Raw genomic sequence first — 21,634 nt, forward strand, 5'->3', positions numbered from 1 at the left:
TCCCTTCCCTCTCTGTAAAAAAATCAATAAAATATATTAAAACAACAACAACAACAACAAAACACATCAACTGGTTGCCTCACGCACACACACCCACACCCTGACCGGGGGCCGGGGATCGAACCTGCCACCCACCTCCATGCCCTGGCCTGGGAATCGAACCCACGACCCTTCCGTGCCCAGGGCCGGCGCTCTAACCACTGGGCACACCGGCCAGGGGCCACCCGGAGTTCTTTTTCACACGGACAGCTGTCAAGCCCCCGCTGCCCCGCTCTGGATGGACCACACCAAAGGGTGTGGAGTCACCAAGGAGTCATCGCTCCCTCCCTCTCCCCTCTCCCAGCCACCCCTGCCGGCCGGCCCCTCCCTGATCGATTCCTTCGACCTCACGCCTGACCTGCATGGGCAGGGAGGTCCGATGAAGCTGGCTGTCCTCGTATTTGCAGGAAAAAAAAAAAAGAAGAAGAAAAACACTGGCCAGAGAGATGCTCTCCCCCGGAACACCCCAGCCCGGGCTGCTCCCTCACCTGCCTTGGCACCTGCCCCTTCCTGGTTTGGTCCCACAGTTTTGTTGGTGGGTTAGCTCGTTGGAATATTTTTTTTTATGGATGTCAGAGAGGAAGGGAGAGGGAGAGAGAGAGAGAGAGAAGCATCCATGAGGAGAGAGAATCAGGGGTTGGCTGCCTCCTGCACACCTCTCCCTGGGGATCGAACCCGCAACCCGGGCAGGTGCCCTGGCCAGGAATCGCACCGTGACCTCCTGGATCCTAGGTCGATGCTCGGCCACACCGCCTGGGTTCTTTCCGACGGTCGTTAAAGAGCAAGACAGGCCTTCGGAGAGCAGCAGCCTGATGTGCCAGGGCCGTCTGTCCCCAAGGCCCCATCATTTCCCCAGGCGGCCTCGGACCCAGGCCCCCTCGGAAAGGAGGGACCCCCTGGGGGGTTGCGATGTTCTCAGCTGACCTCTGCCCAGGCCCCGCGTGGAGGGACCCGGGTGTGCTCTCTTTGGCTCCCGCGTAGCCCTGGACGGACGGACGGTCGGACGGGGCGTGACTGTGCATCCTTAGACATGCCCGCTTGCCCGAGGGGCGGGGAGGACGCGGTGTGTTTACAGAGGAGTGTTTTGGTGTAGACCTGGCGTGACACTCACTCAGCTGCTTCGGGGGTGCTTGACCCCTGAATGGACACCCATTCGCGTCTCCAGGGCGTGGCCGAGAGGGCGCGAGGGTGCAGGTTCCGGGGGGCGCTTCCTCCGGGAGCAGGGGGACCTTCTTAGAGAAGGTTCCAGAAGGCTGTTGTGGGCTGCAGGGTTTTGCGTGGCTTTTTCAAAGATGTTTTTATTGATTGCAGAGAGAGGGAGAGAGAGAGAGACATCGGTGATGAGAGAGGATCCTGGATCGGCCGCCTCCTGCACGCCCCCCGCTGGGGATGGAGCCCGCAACCCGGGCGTGTGCCCTGACCGGGAATCGAACCCTGATCTCCTGGTTCATGGGTTGATGCTCAAGCACTGAGCCACACAGGCCGGCCGGGCGGGATGCGGGGTTTTTGAAACGGTTTGGAGGACTGTATTCACGAATGACGTCCTGCTTCTTGCCTTGCAGATCGGAAACCTGGAAGATTACTACCACTTTTATCACAGCAAGACCTTCAAGCGGTCCACCCTGAGTAGCCGAGGCCCTCACACCTTCCTCCGCATGGACCCCCAGGTACAGCCCGCTCCCTGGGCAGGGAGGGCTCCTAGGGTGTCGCTGGCTGTTTTTTTAAAAAATATATTTTTATGGGTTTCAGAGAGGAAGGGAGAGGGAGAGAGAGACAGGAACATCTGTGATGGGATAGAATCATGCCCGGATTACGGGCTCGATCCCCAGTGTGGGGCATGCAGGAAGCAGCCGGTTCTCTCTCATCATGGATGTTTCTCTCTCTGTCCCTCTCCTTTCCTCTCTGAAATCAATAAAAAATATTAACAAATAAAGTAAAATACTGTATTCAGTTTGAGTGTGAGGGCAAAATATTGCCGATTGTGTCCTGGAAGGAAGGAGATGAGAGTAAGGAAAGATTTCGTAGGCAAAGGCTGTGGCACTTAGGTTTTTGCCAATAAAACATCCCTTTTCTACAGGACTTCCTTCTTCTTCTTCTCCTTCTCCTTCTCCTTCTCCTTCTCCTTCTCGTCCTCCACCTCCTCCTCCTCCTCCTCCTCCTCCTCCTCCTCATTGATGTCAGAGAGGAAGGGAGAGGGAGAGAGGGAGAAACATCCATGATGAGAGAGAATCACGGATCAGCTGCCTCCTGCACGCCCCACACTGGGGATGGAGCCCACAACCTGGACATGTGCCCTGACCGGGAATCGAACCGTGACCTCCTGGTTCCTAGGTTGACGCTCTATCCACTGAGCCACACCGGCCAGCGTCGCCGAGCTTTTTTTTTTGCAACCGCTTCTCATTTGGAGAGCTGTGTGGTTCATAGGGTCATGAAAAGGAAAAGACGATTGAATATTATTGAGGGGCTTGGGGGATGCCACGTCGCCAGCGTGCGGGAATGACCGAACTGGAAATGAATGTTACGGAGCTGAGGGTCAAGGTCGGTCGAACGCAGGCAGCATCGCATCTTGATGAGCTGCAGTCCCGATTGTGTGTATCAAATGCCTCGAAAAGGGATGGAATTTTCAGCGCACCCCCCCCACCCCCCACCTCCCAGAAGTACTGATCGTACGTCCTTTTGTTCACGTAAGAGGAGGAGGAAGAGTTCAGACAGCCTTCGTCACCGGTCCTCCTTACACTCTTAATTACTTTCCCTTGTTTTTGCCAAAATGGTAAAACATAAAGTTAAAAAGGCCTTGGCGCTAGCCGGTGTGACTCAGTGGATAGAGCGTCGGCCTGCAGACGGAAGGGTCCCAGGTTTGATTCCCGGTCAAGGGCACATGCCCGGGTTGCTGGCTCCATCCCTACCAGGAGGCAGCCGATCAATGATTGTCTTTCCTCGTTGATGTTTCTATCTCTCCGTCTCCCTTCTTCTCTGAAGGCAATAAAATATATTTTTAAAAATAAATAAAAAATATAAAAGGCCAGTTTGCTAGAAGTACTTTTTTAAAAAATTCATTTTTTATTTTTTTAAAATATATTTTATTGATTTTTTTACAGAGAGGAAGGGAGAAGGATAGGGAGAGGGTTAGAGAGTTAGAAACATCGATCAGTTGCCTCCTGCACACTCCCTACTGGGGATGTGCCCGCAACCAAGGTACATGCCCTTGACTGGAATCGAACCCGGGACCCTTCCGTCTGCAGGCCGACGCTCTATCCACTGAGCCAAACCGGTCAGGGCATAATTCATTTTTAGAGAGAGGAAACGAGAAGCGGGGGAGAGAGAGAAACATCCATGATGAGAGGGAATCATGGATCGGCTGCCTCCTGCACGCCCCACACTGGGGATCGAGCCCACAACCCGGGCCTGTGCCCTGACCCGGAATCCAACTGTGACCTCCTGGTTCCTAGGTTGAGGCTCAACCACTGAGCCACACCAGCTGGGCTTGAAGTACTTTCTTTCTTTGTTGTTGTTTTTTTGTTTTTTTTTAAATCCTAACCGGAGGATATTTTTTTCATTGATTTTTAGAGAGAGTGGAAGGGAGGCAGAAAGAGAGAGAAAGTGAGAGAAACATGGATGTGAGAGAGACACATTAATTGGTTGCCTCATGCACGCACCCCTGACCTGGGCCGGGAATCAGACCTTGCAACCCAGGTACGTGCCCTGGAGGCAGGAATGGAACCCGGGGCCCTTCAGTGCTTGGGCCGGGGCGCTAACCATTTAGCTCACCGGCCCCGGGCTCGAAGCGCGGTTTTGCTGAGCTCCGTCCTTGGGCGTACAGCTGACTGCTCGGAGGGCCCAGGATCCGTCGCTGGGGCTTTTTCCAGAGCCTGTCATTGAAGCAAACTGAAAGCATTTGTTTTCAACTTGTCCTTGGGCCAAACGTCTGGAGAAGGGTGGATGTTACCGAGGCACCGGCCAATGGCCGTGAGGCCTCCCACATTTTTCTTAAATTACTCGTTCTGATTCCCTTCCAAGCTGGCGTTCGGTCGGTCCGATGTTGCTGCCCGTGTCTCCCAACCCTCACATTTCAGGGTGATGATTCTGGCTCAGCCCGGGCCCGCCCTGCGGCTCCCGGCCAGATGGATGACAGAAATAGAAAGATAAAGATGTTATTCGGCGGCTCCTCCGGGGCCATGGGAGCCTCCAGCCCGGGGCTTCATTTTAAATATATTTTTATTGATTTCAGGGAAGAAGGGAGAGGCAAAGAGAGAGAGAAACATCAAGGATGAGAGAGAATCATGGATCGGCTGCCTCCTGCACGTCCCCTATTGGGGATGGAGCCCACAACCCCAGGCATGTGCCCCGACCAGGAATGAAACCATGACCTCCTGGTTCCTAGGTCGATGCTCTAACCACTGAGCCCTACAAGCCGGGCTCAAGCCTTCATTTCAGCCATTTCCACTGAGCCTTTGTGTGTGTGTGTGTGTGTGTGTGTGTGTGTGTGAATCCTCACTCAAGGATATTTTCCCGTTGGTTTTTATTTTATTTTTATTTATTTATTTTATTCTTTAAAAATATATTTTATTGATTTTTTTACAGAGAGGAAGGGAGAGGAATAGAGAGCTAGAAACATCGATGAGAGAGAGAAACATCGATCAGCTGCCTCCTGCACACCTCCTACTGGGGATGTGCCCGCAACCAAGGTACATGCCCTTGACCGGAATCAAACCCGGGACCCTTCAGTCCACGGGCCGACGCGCTATCCACTGAGCCACACCGGTCAGGGCTCCATTGGTTTTTAGAGAGCGTGGAAGGGAGGTGGGAGAGACAGAGAGACACATCGATAGGAGAGAGACACATCTATTGGTTGCCTCCCATACCCAGGTCCCGACCCGGGCCAGGGCTTGAGCCCGCAACCCAGATACACACCCTTGACCGGAATCGAACCCGGGACCCTTCAGTCCGCGGGCCGACGCTCTATCCACTGAGCCACACCGGCGAGGGCTCTTGGAGCGCTTTCCTTCTCCGTGGTTGCCACATGTTGATTTCCAGGACTGGAGCTGGCGTGCTGTTCCGTAAAAGTGGACTTTGCCCGCAGCGTTTCATTGGCGCTCGGGTTCCTCCCCGTCATAAGGCAACCTGCGAGCCGGTCTTTCCACGCACCGCAGCTGGGACGTTCCCGGGCGGTTTCGTGTGCTCGCCCCGTGGAACGTGCCAGCGAACAAGGAGTTCCTGGCAAGTCCAGGCCGGGAGACGGAGAGTGACCGGGCTGATCGCGGGGTCGACGAACCGGGTCCTGGGCCGGGGGCAGAGGAAGGATCTCAGAGCCTCCACGTACGCAGACACGTTGTCATTGTTCCAACGGTGGTGCCTTTGACGTGAAAATGTCTCCTTGGGCCCTCACCGGTGTGGCTCAGTGGATAGAGCGTCGGCCCGCGGACTGAAGGGTCCCGGGTTCGATTCCGGTCAAGGGCGTGTGCCTTGGTTGCGGGCACATCCCCAGTGGGGGGTGTGCAGGAGGCAGCTGATGGATGATTCTCTCTCATCGATGTTTCTAACTCTCTATCCCTCTCCCTTCCTCTCTGTAAAAAATCAATAAAATATATTTAAAAAAAAATGTCTCCTTGGAACTTAACATGGAAGACATCAAAGAGGACACAGATATTCATGAGAAACACTCCCTCGCGTAGCAGCCATGCAGAAGCTGTACAAAATCAGGAGATCACGTAAAATAAATCGTAAAACTGCGCCCGGCCTGACTGGTTCCGTGGTTGAGCATGGACCTAGGAACCAGGAGGTCACGGTTCGATTCCCCGGCAGGGCACATGCCCGGGTGGCTGGCTCGATCCCCAGGTGGGGACGTGCAGGAGGCAGCCGATCCATGATTCTCTCTCATCACTGATATTTCTCTCTCTCCCTCTCCCTCTCCCTTCCTCTCTGAAATCCATACACATATATTAAATAAATAAATAAATAAATAAGTAAATATATATATATATATATATGTATATATATATATATATATATATCTCGTCACTGTGTTTCCCCCCCAACAGGTGAAATGGCTCCAACAACAGGAAGTCAAACGGAGGGTGAAGAGGCAGGTGCGCAGCGACCCCCAGGCCCTGTACTTCAACGACCCCATTTGGTCCAACATGTGGTACCTGGTGAGTGGGCGTTCGTTTCCCCCAACGCTGAATCCGCACAGTGACTCCCAACGGACACCCTTCCTCTCGAGCGGAAAGCGCTTCTTTCCACGCCGGCCTGGGCGGCCCAAGCTTTTCTGTGAATTATTATCGTACTAGAGCAGCGGTCGCCGACTGGCGGTTCGTGGACCACCGGTGGTCTGTGAGGACCGAAAGGTTGGCGACGGCTGTGCGAGAGGCCCAGTGCATGACATTGGTGCACTTGGGGGTGGGGGTGGGGGTGTCCCTCAGCCTGGCCTACAACCTTTTCACAGTCTGAGAGCCCTCGGGGGATGTCCAACGGACGGCTTAGGCCCACTCCCCGCAGGGAACAGGCCTAAGCTGTCGGCTGGACATCCTTAGCGCTGCCGCCGCTGTGCTCACCAGCCGTGAGCCCAGCTCAGGGCTTCTGGCTGAGCCGTGCTCCCCCTGTGGGAGCGTACTGACCTCCAGGGGGGCAGCTCCTGCGTTGAGCATCTGCCCTCTGGTGGTCAGTGCGCGTCATAGCGACCGGTGGTTCCGTTGTTCGGTCGATTTGCATATTACCCTTGTAATATATAGGATTATTTTTATTTCGTAGAGGAAAGGAGAGAGAGAAACATCCATGATGAGAGAGAATCATGGATCGGCTGCCTCCTGCACGCCCCCTACTTTGGATCAAGGCAACAACCCGGGCATGTGCCCTTGACTGGAATCGAACCCAGGACCCTTTGGTCCACAGGCTGACGCTCTGTCCACGGAGCCAAACCAGCGAGGCATGAATTCTTTTTGAAATGATAGGAACATCCCGAGAGGTTCATTGGGCCCGGAGGCAGTTGGATGGCAGCCTCAGGGCTGATTCGGTGGAGATGCTGAGCCCCAGACAGAGGCCCCGAAGAGAGACAATGCCCTAGGACAGTGGTCGGCAAACTCATTAGTCATCAGAGCGACAGACCGCGGCTCGCGAGCCGCAGTTTGCCGACCGCTGCCCTAGGAAAACGGTAGGTTGCCAGGGACAGAAAAAGCACGTGGCGTCCTAGCCAGTCTGGCTCAGTGGGTAGAGCATCGGCAGGGTTCCAGGTTCAGTTCTGGTCAAGGGCTCATATATCTTGGTTGCAGGTTCCCTGGTTCTGGTCAGGGTGTGTGCAGGAGGCAACCAACCGATGTGTCTCTCTCACATCGATGTTTCTCTCTCTCTCTCTCTCCTTCCCTTCCACTCTAAAAATCAATGGAAAAATATCCTCAGGTAAGGATTAACAACAACAACAACAAAAAAGACAGGTGGAGCCCCCACACTTGCTTTTCTGAAAATTGAGGAAAAGAGCGTCTAGGCCAGGGGTGGGCAAACTTTTTGACTCGAGGGCCACAGTGGGTTCTTAAGCTGGACCGGAGGGCCGGAACAAAAGCATGGATGGAGTTTGTGTGAACTAATATAAATTCAAAGTAAAGGAGCGGAGGGGAGAGCAAGAGAACCCTCCGCTCTTTCGGCTCCGCGGGCCGTAGTTTGCCCACGGCTGCTCTAGGAGGCCCCGGAGAGGGCTTCCTCAGGCCTGACTCTAGGGGGCGCCAGAGAGCATTCCCTCTGATCTGCGTGGGGTGCCGGTGCTGGGTCTGGCTTTGTGTCCGTCCTGGGTCGGGACTGTCCGTGTGTCTCTCTGCACAGCACTGCGGGGACAAGCACGGCCGCTGCCGCTCGGAAATGAACGTGCAGGCGGCGTGGAAGAGAGGCTACACGGGGAAGAACGTGGTGGTCACCATCTTGGATGACGGCATCGAGAGGAACCACCCGGACCTGGCCCCCAATTACGTGAGTCAAGCCTTGGGGTGTACGTGCGCGTCGTTAAATCAGCACAGGTGACCCCTGAGTGGGAACTGCCCAGGCCCCCTTATCCACGGACTTTCCCCCCGATAAATACTGTCATGGTATCAGTTTCTTTTTTAATTTTTTTTTATTTTTCATTTTTAAAGTCTGTTGCTGACAGCGTATTTTTTTATTTCTATTTTACTTTTAAAAAATATATTTATTGATTTCATAGAGGAAGGGAGAGGAAGAGAGAGAGAGAGAGAGAGAGAGAGAGAGAGAGAGACATCCGTGATGAGAGAGAATCATGGATCGGCTGCCTACTGTGTGCCCCCTACTGGGGTCGAGCCTGCAACCTGGGCATGTGCCCTGACTGGGAATCGAACTTTGACCTCCTGGTTCATAGGTTGATGCTCAACCACTGGGCCACGCCGGCCAGGACTGATAGCTCAATTTTGAAAGTGCAATGTATTTTCGTAAACACTGCCTTTATCGTTACTCAAAGTACGTGTATACATTTTTTTTTTTTTTTTGGAAACCCTAAATAAAGATGATGCGTTACAGATTTGTACATCTGAAACCTATGTAATTTTATTGACCAACTAGAGGCCTGGTGCACGAAATTCCTCTCACAGTCCAGGACCCCTCGGGAGATGTCGGACTGCTGGCTTAGGTCCAATCCCCCAGGCCTAAGCCGGCAGTCAGACATCTCTCTCACAGTCCGGGACCCCTCGCTCCTTACCGCCCGCCTGCAGCAGAGGCGAGAGAGGCTCCTGCCACCGCCGCTGCACTCGCCAGCCGTGAGCCTGGCTTCTGGCTGAGCGGCGCTCTGCTGTGGGAGCACACTGACCACCAAGAGGCAGATACTCCTGCATGGAGCGTCTGCCCCCTGGTGGTCAGTGCACATCATAGCGACTGGTCGTTCTGGTTGTTCTGCCCTAACGGTCACTTAGGCTTTTATTACACTAGAGGCCCGGTGCACAAAATTCATGCACGGGGGTGTGTGTCCCTCAGGCCAGCCTGCACCCTCTCCAATCTGGGACCCCGGTAGCATCGGGCCTAAACAGGCAGTCGGACATCCCTCTCACAATCCAGGACTGCTGGCTCCCATCTGCTCGCCTGCCTGCCTTCCTGATTGCCCCTAACCACTTCTGCCTGCCAGCCTGATCACCCCCTAACCACTCCCCTGCCAGCCTGATTGATGCCTAACTGCTCCCCTGCCAGCCTGTTTGCCCCTAACTGCCCTCCCCTGCAGGCCTGGTCACCCCTAACTGCCCTCCCCTGCAGGCCTGGTCACCCCCAACTGCCCTCCCCTGCAGGCCTGGTCCCCCCCAACTGCCCTCCCCTGCAGGCCTGGTCGCCCCCAACTTCCCTCCTCTGCCGGCCTGGTCACCCCTAACTGCCCTCCCCTGCTGGCCATCTTGTGGTGGCCATCTTGTGTCCACATGGGGGCAGCCATCTTGTGTGTTGGAGTGATGGTCAATCTGCATATTACTCTTTTATTAGATAGGATAGAGGCCTGGTGCACGGGTGGGGGCCGGCTGGTTCGCCCTGAAGGGTGTCCTGGATCAGGGTGAGGGTTCCCTTGGGGCGTGGGGCGGCCTGGGCGAGGGGCCTGTGGTGGTTTGCAGGCTGGCCATGCCCCCTGGCGACCCAAGTGGAGGCCCTGGGATCTGGGATTTATTTATCTTCTACAATTGAAACTTTGTAGCCTTGAGTAGAGGCCAGGGCTGGCCAGAGTGGGCAGAAAGCTTGACTTCCTCCATCGCCGGGGAAACCCAAGCCTCCTGCTCGCTCCATGGCCGGCCACCATCTTGGTTGGATTAATTTGCATACTCGCTGCTCCTGATTGGCTGGTGGGCATGGCTAGTGGGTGTAGCGGAGTGATGGTTAATTTGCATGTTTCTCTTTTATTAGTGTAGATAGACTAGAGGTCCGGTGCACAAAATTTGTGCATGGGGGGTCCCCTCAGCCCAGCCTGCCCGCTCTCCAATCTGGGACCCCTCGGGGGATGTCTGACTGCCGGTTTAGGCCTAAACCGGCAGTCGGACATCCCTCTCACAATCCTGGACCACTGGCTCCTAATCGCTCACCTGCCTGCCTGCCTGGTCACCCCTTACTGCCTCTGCGTGCCGGCCTGATTGCCCTTAACTGCCCCCCCTGCTGGCCTGGCCACCCCTCACTAACCCCCCTGCCGTCCTGGTCATAGGCCGCCATCTTGTGAGGGCATGAGGGTTAATTTGCATATTACCTCTTCATTATATAGGGTGTCACCCCGATTAATTCAATTAAAAAAAAAAAAGAAAGGAAACATAGATAAGGTGACGGAGGGACGGAGTACCCAGTACGTTTTTTCCTCTGTTTTCCAGTGGAAGTGCAATAATAACTGGGGCAGGGTTGCTATATCTGTGCCACACCTCTTCGCTCACTAAGATTTAATTCTGTAGGATTCCTACGCAAGTTACGACGTCAATGGAAATGACTATGACCCATCGCCACGCTACGATGCCAGCAACGAAAACAAGTACGTCTCTCGGTCCCTCATTCCTGCCGTCCCCGTCCCTTGAAATGGGCCCTAGAAGGGCTCAGCCGGTGTGGCTCAGTGCTAGAGCATCAACCTAGGAACCAGGAGGTCAGGGTTCGATTCCCGGTCAGGGCACATGTCTGAGTTCCAGGCTCGATCCCCAGGAGGGGGCGTGCAGGAGGCAGCCGATCCATGAGTCTCTCTCATCATGGATGTTTTTCTCTCTCTCTCTCTCTCCCTCTCCCTTCCTCTCTGAAATCAATAAGAAATATATTTAGCCCTGACCAGTTTGACTCAGTGGATAGAGCATCGACCTGTGGACTGAAGGGTCCCGGGTTCGATTCCGGTCAAGGGAATATGCCCGGATTTCGGGCTAAATCCCCAGTGTGGGGCGTGCAGGAGGCAGCCGATCCATGAGTCTCTCTCATCACGGATGTTTCTCTCTCTCTCTCTCTCTTCCTCTCCCTTCCTCTCTGAAATCAATAAGAAATATATTTAGCCCTAACTGGTTTGGCTCAGTGGATAGAGCGTCGGCCTGTGGACTGAAGGGTCCCAGGTTCGATTCCGGTCAAGGGAATATGCCCGGATTTCGGGCTAAATCCCCAGTGTGGGGCGTGCAGGAGGCAGCCGATCCATGAGTCTCTCACCATTGGTGTTTCTCTCTCTCTCTCCCTCTCCCTTCCTCTCTGAAATCAATAAGAAATATATTTAGCCCTAACCGGTTTGGCTCAGTGGATAGAGCATCGGCCTGCGGACTCAAGGGTCCCAGGTTCGATTCCGGTCAAGGGCATGTACCTTGGTTGTGGGCACATCCCCAGTAGGGAGTGTGCAAGAGGCAGCTGATTGATGTTTCTCTCTCATCGATGTTTCTAGCTCTCTATCCCTCTCCCTTCCTCTCGGTAAAAAAATCAATAAAATATATTTAAAAAAAAAAAGAAAGAAATATATTTAGCCCTAACCAGTTTGGCTCAGTGGATAGAGCGTCGGCCTGGAGACTAAAAGGTCCCGGGTTCGATTCCGGTCAAGGGCATGTACCTTGGTTGCGGGCACATCCCCAGTAGGGGGTGTGCAGGAGGCAGCTGATTTATGTTTCTCTCTCATCGATGTTTCTAACCCTCTCTCCTTCTCCCTTCCTCTCTGTAAAAAATGAATAAAATATGTTAAAAAATATATATATTAAAAGAAAACACACACACAACAAGGTTGTCACCATCTCTTTGCGGATGAAGCGGGTGGCATCAGGAAGCGCCAGGTGACTTGGGTGCTGTCCATGGCCGCCCGGGGTCGGAGTCCAGTGGCTGAAACCTGCTCCCGGCTTCGTCCTCCTCGTCCTCTCTCTGTCAGGGTGTCCCGTGCCCGAGCATTTTGCATTCTTCCAAAAATATTTACAGGAGAAGAACAAAAGCCCTTTCTCTCTTCCCCACTGTTGACCCGACGGACGTTGGCCAAGATGCGTCCTACCCACGTCCCATTTCCCTTTGCGGTTGATTCGATTCCGAGGGGCCGAGGCCGGTGCCCACATGGCACTGAGCAGGGAGGTTTGGCAGCTCCGGGTACCCGCAGAGGCCCGGCCCCGGGGGGGAACCGCTGTCCCTGCCTCACATCCCAAGGTGCCCTTCCCGCTCAGCAGGGAGCCCGCCTGGCGTGCAGGGCACCTCAATTCCCAGCCTCACATCCACGGGGCAGAGAGGCATGACCCAGACACCACCACGTCGTGACCTTTGCCGGGCAGGGTTAATCCGGGGTGCCCAGACCCTGAGCTGCGTGACCCCGTGAGCAGCCGAGCGTGGGGCGGAGGACGGAGGATTTGGGTCCAGGGCGCGCGCAGGCCCCGGCTATTTTTAAAGGCGGTTTTACACGGACATCCCTGATTCTCGTCCCCGGGGGACGTTTCTCAAAGAGGCGCTGTTCTCGCAGGAGGAATTGAGCGACCAGCACAGTGGCTGATGGGGTCATTGCGGGGAGGAGGGGGGGGGGCGGGGGGAGGGAGGGGGGTAAGCGGTTTGTTTTTCTGGCGATTTCTTCCTGGTTCCTCCGCTGGGGTGGGGCACACCACGGGGAGTGTTTTCCTTCGGCTCCTGCTTCAGTCGCGTGGGAATGGCAGGAGGGCTGTGTGGGGTGAGCGTGGGGGTGGGGGTGGCAGGTACATCCACCAGGCACGAGACGTAAGTCCTCATTTAAAAAACATTTTTTTTTTTTTTTTGGTTAATTCTCACCCAAGGATATTTTTTCATTGATTTTTAGAGAGAGTGGAAAAGAGGGAGGAAAGGAGGGGGAGAGAGAGAGAGAGAGAGAGAGAGAGAGAGACATCGATTGGTTATCTCTTGCCCGGACCAGGGTCAGGGATCAAGCCTGCAGTCCTTCAGGCTGATGCTTTGTCTACTGAGCCAAACCGTCTAGGTCCATAGTATTCTTTTATTTTTCTTAAATATATTTTTACTAGAGGCCTGGTGCACGAAATTCATGCATGGGGGCAGCGGGGGGATGTCCCTCAGCCCAGCCTGCACCCTCTCCAATCCGGGACTCCTCGGGGGATGTCTGACTGCCGGTTTAAGGCCCGATGCCGGGGATCGGGCATAAACCGGCAGTCGGACATCCCTCTCACAATCCTGGACCGCTGGTTCCTAATCGCTCACCTGCCTGCCTGTCTGATCGCCCCTCACTGCCGGCCCCCCTGCCGGCCTGGTCGCCCCCAACTGCCCCTCCTGCTCGCCTGGTTACCCCCAACTGCCCCCTCCCTGCCGGCCTGGTCACTCCTAACTGCCCCCTCACCCCGCTGCCCTGGTCTCCCCCAACTGTCTCCCCCCCCCCTTGCTGGCCTAGTCACCCCTCACTGCCCCCCCTGCCAGCCTAATCACCCCCAACTGCCCCCCCTGCCGGCCTGGGCGCCCCCAACTGCAACCCCCCTGGTGGCCTGGTTGCCCCTAATGCCCCCCCCCCCCCCCCCCCGCTGGCCTGGTCACCCCACACAGCCTGCTGTTCAGTCGTTGGGTCGTCCCTCACTAACCCCCCTGCTGCCCTGGTTGCCCCATGCAGCCTGCTTGTTCAGTCGTTGGGTCGTCCCTCACTAACCCCCCTGCTGGCCTGGTCACAGGCAGCCATCTTGTGAGGGCATGATGGTCAATTTGCATATTACCTCTTTATTATATAGTATTGATTTGGAGAGGAAGGAAGAAGAAGGAGAGAGAGAAACATCAGTGAAGAGAGAGAATCATGGGTCGGCTGCCTCCTGCACACCCCTCTCCTAGGGATGGAGCCGACAACCCGGGCAAGTGCCCTGGCCACTGTGGCCTCCTGGTTTCTAGGTAGATGCTTAACCACTCAGCCCCCCCGGCCAGGGTCATATGTCCTCACTTTGTTCTTCCTTCCATCCTCTTGGGGCCAAGCACTGTGGTGTTAGTCAGAGGAATGCAGAGTTTGGGAGCGTGGGAGCGGGGGCCCGGGGATCAGCAGCCCTCTCCGATGTGGGATAAAGGAAGATACGACCCCTAAGCCATTTCCAAGGTCACGGGCAGGCCTCCTCGCCTGCAGCTGCAGAAGGACAGGGCGCCCGGGGCTGTGCCAGGGCTGGTGTGACCTCCCTCCCGGGCTCGTGAGGTCGGGAGATGCGGGGAAACAAGCTTCCGTGTCATTCCCGGACGTGGGGATGGCGGCCCCTCTCTGCACCAGGCCCGAGCAAGGCACCCAATTCCCCCCACATTGGCTGGGCCGCGTCCTCACTGCGTCTCACCTTTTTTTTTTTTTTTTTTTTCAGGCACGGCACGCGCTGCGCGGGCGAAGTGGCTGCCTCTGCCAACAATTCGTACTGCATCGTGGGCATCGCATACAACGCGAAAATCGGAGGTAAGGCCCGGGGTGCGGGGCTGGGAGCTTCCGGCCGGGCAGGGGACCAGGGCGTCCCATTATGGGGGGGAGTGGGGTCTCGGCAGCTTCACCTCTGTTGGCCTCGGCTGGCTGTGTCAGACCCCAGGGCCTGAACCCTTGGGCAGCCCTAGACAGCCACGGGGGCCGGAGGCAGGGTTTTGCCTGGAAAGTTATCATGGCTTTCATCAGAAAGGCGCCTTTTTTACATTTTATTTTATTTTTTATTTTTTAAATATATTTTATTGATTTTCTACAGAGAGGAAGAGAGAGGGATAGAGAGTTAGAAACATCGGTCAGCTGCCTCCTGCACACCTCCCACTGGGGATGTGCCCGCAACCAAGGCACACGCTCCTGACCGGAATCGAACCTGGGACCCTTCAGTCCGCAGGCCGACGCTCTATCCACTGAGCCAAGCCGGTTAGGGCTTAAATTTTATTTTATATATATATATATTTTTTTTTTTTTGATTTATTTCAGAGAGGAAGGAAGAGGGAGGGAGAGATAGAAACATCCATGATGAGAGAGAATCATGGTGGATCGGCTGCCTCCTGCACGCCCCCTCCTGGGGATCGAGCCGCAGTGCAAGCCGACCATGAATCGAAGCACAGTCTCCTTGTTCCCAGGTTGAAGCTTAACTACTGAGCCACTGCTGCCAGCCGAGGCGTGAACTGTTTCATTATTATTATTATTATTATTATTATTATTATTATTATTATTATTACTAGGGGCCGAGTGCACGAATTCGTGCCCCTGGAAAGGAACCGTGGGCCGCGGGATGGCGGTGGGCACAGGGACGGGTTCTCGGCCCCTCCTTTGTGCCCCGCCCGGCCCCTCCTGCCACAGGCCCCGGTCCCCTGGCTGTCAGCGGCTGCGAGCAGTGGCTGCTGCCCCGATCGCCCCTCAGGAGCAGGGGGAGGTGGAGAAGCCCTCAGGGGCGATCGGGGCTGGCAGCTGCGGCTCACACCCACTGACAGCCTCACGCAATCCAGGCTGGTGCCGGTGGTGCGTGGCAGCAAAGACTTTTCAGTAACCACCAGAGGGCTCGCCCCATTGACAGCGACCGGTGCCCCGCCTTGGTCTGGCAGCCCCGCTCACCTGCTCCACCATCCCGCCGCGGCCGATGCCTGCCATGTTCCTCACACGCCCCCCGGTGGTCAGCGCACGTCATAGCGACTAGTTGTTCGGTTGTTCTGCTGTTTGGTCTATTTGCATTTTAGGGTTTTATATATATAGATCATCATTTTTTTAAATATATTTTATTGATTTTTTTTTTACAGAGAGGAAGGGAGAGGGATAGAGAGAAATATCAACGAGAGAGAAATATCGATCAGCTGCCTCCTGCACACCCCCCACTGGGGATGTGCCCGCAACCAAGGTACGTGCCCTCGACCGGAATCGAACCCGGGACCCTTCAGTCCGCAGGCCGATGCTCTATCCCCTGAGCCACACCGGTCAGGGCTATATATAGATCATTATTATTTTATTTATTTGTTTGTTCATCCTCACCCGAGGATATTTTTCCATCGATTTTTAGAGAGTGGAAAGGAGAGGGAGAGACAGAGAGAGAGAGAGACATCAATGTGAGAGAGAGAGAGAGACATTGATTGGTTGCCTCCCACCTGGGTGTGGACCAGGGCTAGGGATCAAACCTGCAACTGAGGTATGTGCCCCTGACCGGAATCGAACCCAGGACCCTTCCGTCTGTAGGCCAACGCTCTACCCACTGAGCTAAACAGGCTAGGACAGGAGTGACCTGTTTGAAATACAGTTTTCCTTATCGTTCATTTAGGAATGATAAGATCAGCAGATCAGAAAACAAGGGCGTTGCACAGTTTGTTACCGGGAGTTCTTCAGGCGGGGCCACACCGCACACATGCGAGCGCGCGCGCACACACACACACACACACACACACACACACACACACACGGGGAAACACAGGGTCAGGCAGGAGGCAGAGGGAGCAGGGGTGAGGGAGGGTTGTGGGAGGGAGGTGGGGGGACAGGACTCCTGGGCCTGAAGTCTTGCTGTGGTTTCTGCCGGAAGGAACAGGCCAAGCAGGTTCTGCAGGTTTAGGGTGGGCCAGTTGGAATACTTTCCCCGACAGGCTCTGGGTGTCGGGGCCAGGGGGCTGGCCCTCGTGGTCTCCTCATGGTCTCGTGCCTGGCCCCGGGGTGATAGGGACTAGGACAGAGGGAGAGTGCCCGGTGAGTGTGAGTGTAGGAGCCCATAAAGCAAGGGGTTGGGCGTGGCCTCGAAAGGAACCCACGTGGGCAGGGGAGGTGTCTAGGAATTGGCCGATTGGAGGGGGGTTGGGGAGTGCAGGGCGAGGGGGGTGCCAGTCCCTCCAAACTCAGCCAGGCCCCAGGACGTCAAGGCATCCGAATATAGACAGGAAAAGGTGCCGTGGCCCAAGTCCTTCGCCCAGATTATTCTTGTACCTGGTCCTTTCGGGTCAACGGGCCTCTCTCTCCCGGGTTCCTCCCCATTCGGCATTTCCTGCTAATCTTGGAACAGCGGGTTTGCACGGGAAATATTTACCTTTCCTTCGCGGGTGACCTGGCAGCGTGGCGGAAATGAGATGGTTCATGAAGCCCTAAATACCTCAGGCTTGCTTTCTCGTCCATCACTCACCCTTTCCCCCATCCACCCCCCCCCCATGAAGGCATTGGCGGGGGGGTGTCGGGATATCGGTCTGGTCTGGCGCTTTTAAGTGCTCTGGACTGTCACCTGGCATCTCGTTCTCCCTGTTCAAAAATAGTCCTTCCCGCCCTGGCCGGTGTGGCTCAGTGGATAGAGCGTCGGCCTGCGGACTGAAAGGTCCCGGGTTCGATTCCGGTCAAGGGCATGTGCCTTGGTTGCGGGCACATCCCCGGTAGGGAGTGTGCAGAAGGCAGCTGATCGATGTTTCTCTCTCATCAGTGTTTCTGATTCTCTGTCCCTCTCCCTTCCCCTCTGTGAAAAATCAATAAAATATATTTAAAAAAAAAAAATAGTCCTTCCCGCCCTGGCCGGTGTTGCTCAGTGGATAGAGCGCCGGCCTGCGGACCAGAGGGTCCCAGGTTCGATTCCGGCTGGGGGCACGTGCTCGGGTTGCGGGCTCGATCCCCCTCAGGGTGGGGGGGCAGCCAATCACGGATTCTCATCATTGATGTTTCTCTCTCTCTATCCCTCTCTGAAATCAACAAAAATATGTTTAAAACAAATAATAATAGGCATTCCTGCCCAGCCGGCGTGGCTCGGTGGAGCATGGACCTAGGAACCAGGAGGTCACGGTTCGATTCCCGGTCAGGGCACATGCCCGGGTTGTGGGCTCGATCCCCAGTAGCGGGTGTGCAGGAGGCAGCAGATCCATGATTCTCTCTCATCCTTGATGTTTCTGTCTGTCTCCCTCTCCCTTCCGCTCTGAAAGCAATAAGGATATATTTAAAAAAAACAAACGCAGAAAACCAAAATGATGGTGGACAAGCTCCCCAGCTGTTGGGGGCTCCCCCAGCGGGGACGCACGCGCACCCAGCCCTCTGTGGTTCCAGGCATCCGCATGCTGGACGGGGACGTGACGGACGTGGTGGAGGCCAAGTCTCTGGGCGTCCGGCCCAACTACATCGACATCTACAGCGCGAGCTGGGGGCCGGACGATGATGGGAAGACGGTCGACGGGCCTGGCCGGCTGGCCAAGCAGGCCTTCGAGTACGGCATTAAAAAGGTGTGAGTAACCCAGGGCCGCCGGGACGCTCTCGGGGGGCACGGGGATCGCCCAAAAAGGGATTCAGCCCTGTGGCCGATTTGGCTCAGTGGATAGAGCATCGGCCTGCGGACCAAAGGGTCCCGGGTTTGATTCCTGGTCAAGGGCACATGCCCGGATTGTGGGCTCAATCCCCAGCAGGGGGCTTGCAGGAGGCAGCCAATCAGTGATTCTCATCATTGATGTTTCTCTCTCTCTCTCTCTTCCTCTCTGAAATCAATCAATAAATATATACACTGAGTGGCCAGATGATTATGCGCTCTGATCGCTTAATAATCTGGTCACTCAGTGTGTGTGTGTGTGTGTGTGTGTATATATATATGTTAGAGGCCTGGTGCATGAATTCGTGCATGGGTGGGGTCCGGCCAGCCTGGCCAGCGGGAGGGGACAGGGCAGTTGGCCGGCCTGCCTGTTGGTCGAACTTCTGGTCAAGGAGACAGTTTGCATATTAGCCTTTTTTTATATAGGATATACACTGAGTGGCCAGATGATTATGCGTTCAGAGGTCATCATCATCTGGCCACTCAGTGTATACACTAGAGGCCTGGTGCACGAAATTCATGCACTCAACGGGGGGTCCCTCAGCCCAGCCTGCACCCTCACACAGTCCGCAAACCCTCGGGGGATGTCTGACTGACGGCTTAGACCCACTCCCTACAGGCTATTTTGTTCAAAGAAACACCAATGATGAGAGAGAGAATCATGGATCGGCTGCCTCCTGCATGCCCCCTGCTGGGGATGGAGCCCGCCACCCGGGCATGTGCCCTGACCAGGAATAGAACCCTGACCTCCTGGTTCCTAGGTGGACACTCCACCCCTGAGCCACGCCAGCCGGGCAGCAAATCCTGGTCTTGCTTGCTCCCCCTCTCTGCCAGCAGGCAGCGTGAGACGTGTAGAATTTGGGGGGTGGCACCTCTCCAGGGGCTAAACAGAGCAAACCTCTGGGTGCTGGGCCTCCAGTGACCGGCTCGGGGGACGTAGAGGACGCTGCAGCTGCAGGCTCCTCCCGGGAGGTCCATCCCCGTCGCTCTGCGTCCATGTGAGTCAGAAAGGCGGGCGGGGTGAGGGGGGGCGGGAAGGGAGGACTGGCGCTGACCCAGCTATAACAAGCAGGGTGGCGAGGCGGGTTGCAGGGCGAGGACAGCTTCTTGGAGCCGACGTGGGGCTGTGGTCAGCGTCCGGTGGCCCTGGGTGGCCCAGCAAGTCCCTGGCCCAGTGATGCTGGCAGGGGTTCAGGCAGGAAACCCAGGCATTCCAGGCAGCGTGATGCCTCCGACTTGTCCTGTTGGCGAGAAGAGAGAGGGGCCAGGGGTGGGGGCCAGGGGGCAGGCCCTTTGATTCATTTACTTATTCATTCATTCATTTTAAAATATATTTTTATTGATTTCAGAGAGAGGAAGGGAGAGGGAGAGAGAAACATCCATGATGAGAGAGAATCAAGGGCACGTGCCCGGGTTGCAGGCTCGATCCCCAGTCGGGGGCGTGCAGGAGGCAGCCGATCCGTGATTCTCTCATCATGGATGTTTCTCTCTCTCTTTCTTTCTCTCTGAAATGAATCAATAGATATATATACACTAGAGGCCCGGTGCACGAAATTCATGCATTCGGGGGAGGGGGGTCCCTCAGCCCAGCCTGCACCCTCACGCAGTCCGCAAACCCTCGGGGGATGTCTGACTGACGGCTTAGGCCCACTCCCTACAGGTTCCTTTGTTCAAAGAAACACCAATGATGAGAGAGAGAGAATCATGGATCGGCGGCCTCCTGCACGCCCCCTACTGGGGATGGAGCCCGCAACCCGGGCATGTGCCCTTGACCCGGAATAGAACCGTGACCTCTTGGTTCATGGGTCAATGACGCTCAACCCCTGAGCCACGCCGGCCGGGGCGCTATTCATTTCCTTGTGTGTTGGGGGTGGAGTATTTATCTCTTAGAATGTCCCCAACCCTGAGCCCCTCCTTCCTGATCTCAGACCTCCTCCCCCCGCTCCCCGAGTCCTTCACCCCCCCGACCTGGTGCGGGCCGAGCTCGGCGATGCCGGAACACCCCGGCGTGACCGCACCTGCTGCTGCCCTCAAGGGCCATAAACTCGTCTCATCTTCCCGGGACTCCGCTCCCGCCACCCTCTCCATCACCCGGCGCCCACTCTTGGTGACAGGCGGCACCTCCCCAAAAAACCGAGCTAATGTTAAGCCGTAAATTGGAGCTGGCGTTGCCCCCCCGGGGGAGTCATTGCTGGGGATGGTGTTGATGCCGCCCCTCTGTCGTCTCTAGGAGGCGATGCCTAATGATCTGCGATCTCAGGCCCGGGCTGCGGTGGCTGAGTGGTTAGAGCGCCGGCCCCGCGCACCGAAAGGGTCCCGGGTTCGATGCCCGGTCCTGGGCATGTTACCTCGGTTGCGGGTTTGATCCCCGGGCCCTGGAAACACACAAGGGGTTTTGTTGTTTGGAACTGAATAGAAAACGAACCCTGTTTTTTTTTTGTTTTTTTTTTTAATATATTTTATTGATTTCTTACAGAGAGGAAGGGAGAGGGATAGAGAGCTAGAAACATCGATGAGAGAGAAACATCGATCAGCTGCCTTCTGCACACTCCCTACTGGTTATGTGCCTGCAACCAAGGTACATGCCCTTGACCGGAATCGAACCCGGGACCTTTCAGTCTGCAGGCCGACGCTCTATCCACTGAGCCACACCGGTTTCGGCACGAACCCTGTTTTTGTGCCAGATTGTCCCGCTACCCTTGGCCCGTGGACCCCGTGAAACCTCCGATAGTCACCTTCCTCCTCATTGTAGCTCGTCCTCGGGAGTGGCACGTCCCGCGAATTTCATGGGAAACAGTGCCAACTTAGAGAATTTATTTATTTTTTTAATCATAAAAAGTTTTTTTAAAAAATATGTTTTTATTGATTCCGGAGAGGAAGGGAGAGAGAGAGAGAGAGAGAAACATCCAGGAGGAGAGAAAAACCATCATTCGTCTGCCTCCTGCACGTCCCCTCCTGGGGATGGAGCCTGCAGCCCTGGCACGGGCCCCGACGGGGAATCGAACCCTGACGTCCCGGTTCATAGGTGGACGCTCAGTCACTGAGCCCCGGCGGGCCCCGGGCGGATTGCAGGATCGCGTTGACAGTTTTCTCTCTAAATTGGCCCGTCCTGGGGCCCACCAGTAAGTATCCATTTCCTGCCTCGTGTTTGGAAAGCAGGGTCTTTGGCAAGGACGCCGGAGCTACCGGCCCCGTGGGTCCAGTTTCCTGCGGAGACGGGGCTGGCCGTGCCCACCCGCAGGCCCGCCCCCTGGCACCGACGGGGTCTCGGGTAAGCTGCTCTTTAGCCGCTGCCCGTGGCTGGCACGAGCCCTCGGTTTTTTGGTCCCAAATCATCAGTCCGTGTGGGTGTGAGGTAGACCAGGAGCCCACCTGGACCTGCCGCCGTCTCTCAAAGACTCACTTTCATGGGCTCGTCCTTAAAAACGGGCTCTAGCCCTCACCGGTGTGGCTCAGTGGATAGAGCGTCGGCCTGC

At 55.7% G+C, this 21,634-nt stretch overlaps 1 protein-coding gene across 2 annotated transcripts in view; it reads left to right on the forward strand.

The window, feature by feature from the left end:
• PCSK6 (proprotein convertase subtilisin/kexin type 6) overlaps nucleotides 1-21,634 on the forward strand; it is a gene marked incomplete at its 5' end in the record, with an annotated part of 68,928 nt that overhangs the window by 15,246 nt on the left and 32,048 nt on the right. For both annotated transcript variants that reach the window (XM_080651774.1, XM_080651775.1), the window contains 6 exons: nucleotides 1,602-1,706; nucleotides 6,078-6,188; nucleotides 7,849-7,992; nucleotides 10,434-10,510; nucleotides 14,265-14,353; nucleotides 17,906-18,078. In XM_080651774.1, coding sequence (XP_080507900.1) covers nucleotides 1,602-1,706; nucleotides 6,078-6,188; nucleotides 7,849-7,992; nucleotides 10,434-10,510; nucleotides 14,265-14,353; nucleotides 17,906-18,078 — 699 coding nt within the window. The remainder of the gene's footprint in view (nucleotides 1-1,601; nucleotides 1,707-6,077; nucleotides 6,189-7,848; nucleotides 7,993-10,433; nucleotides 10,511-14,264; nucleotides 14,354-17,905; nucleotides 18,079-21,634) is intronic.

This window comes from Plecotus auritus (assembly GCF_963455305.1).
Source record: "Plecotus auritus genome assembly, chromosome: 15".
NCBI lineage: Eukaryota > Metazoa > Chordata > Mammalia > Chiroptera > Vespertilionidae > Plecotus > Plecotus auritus.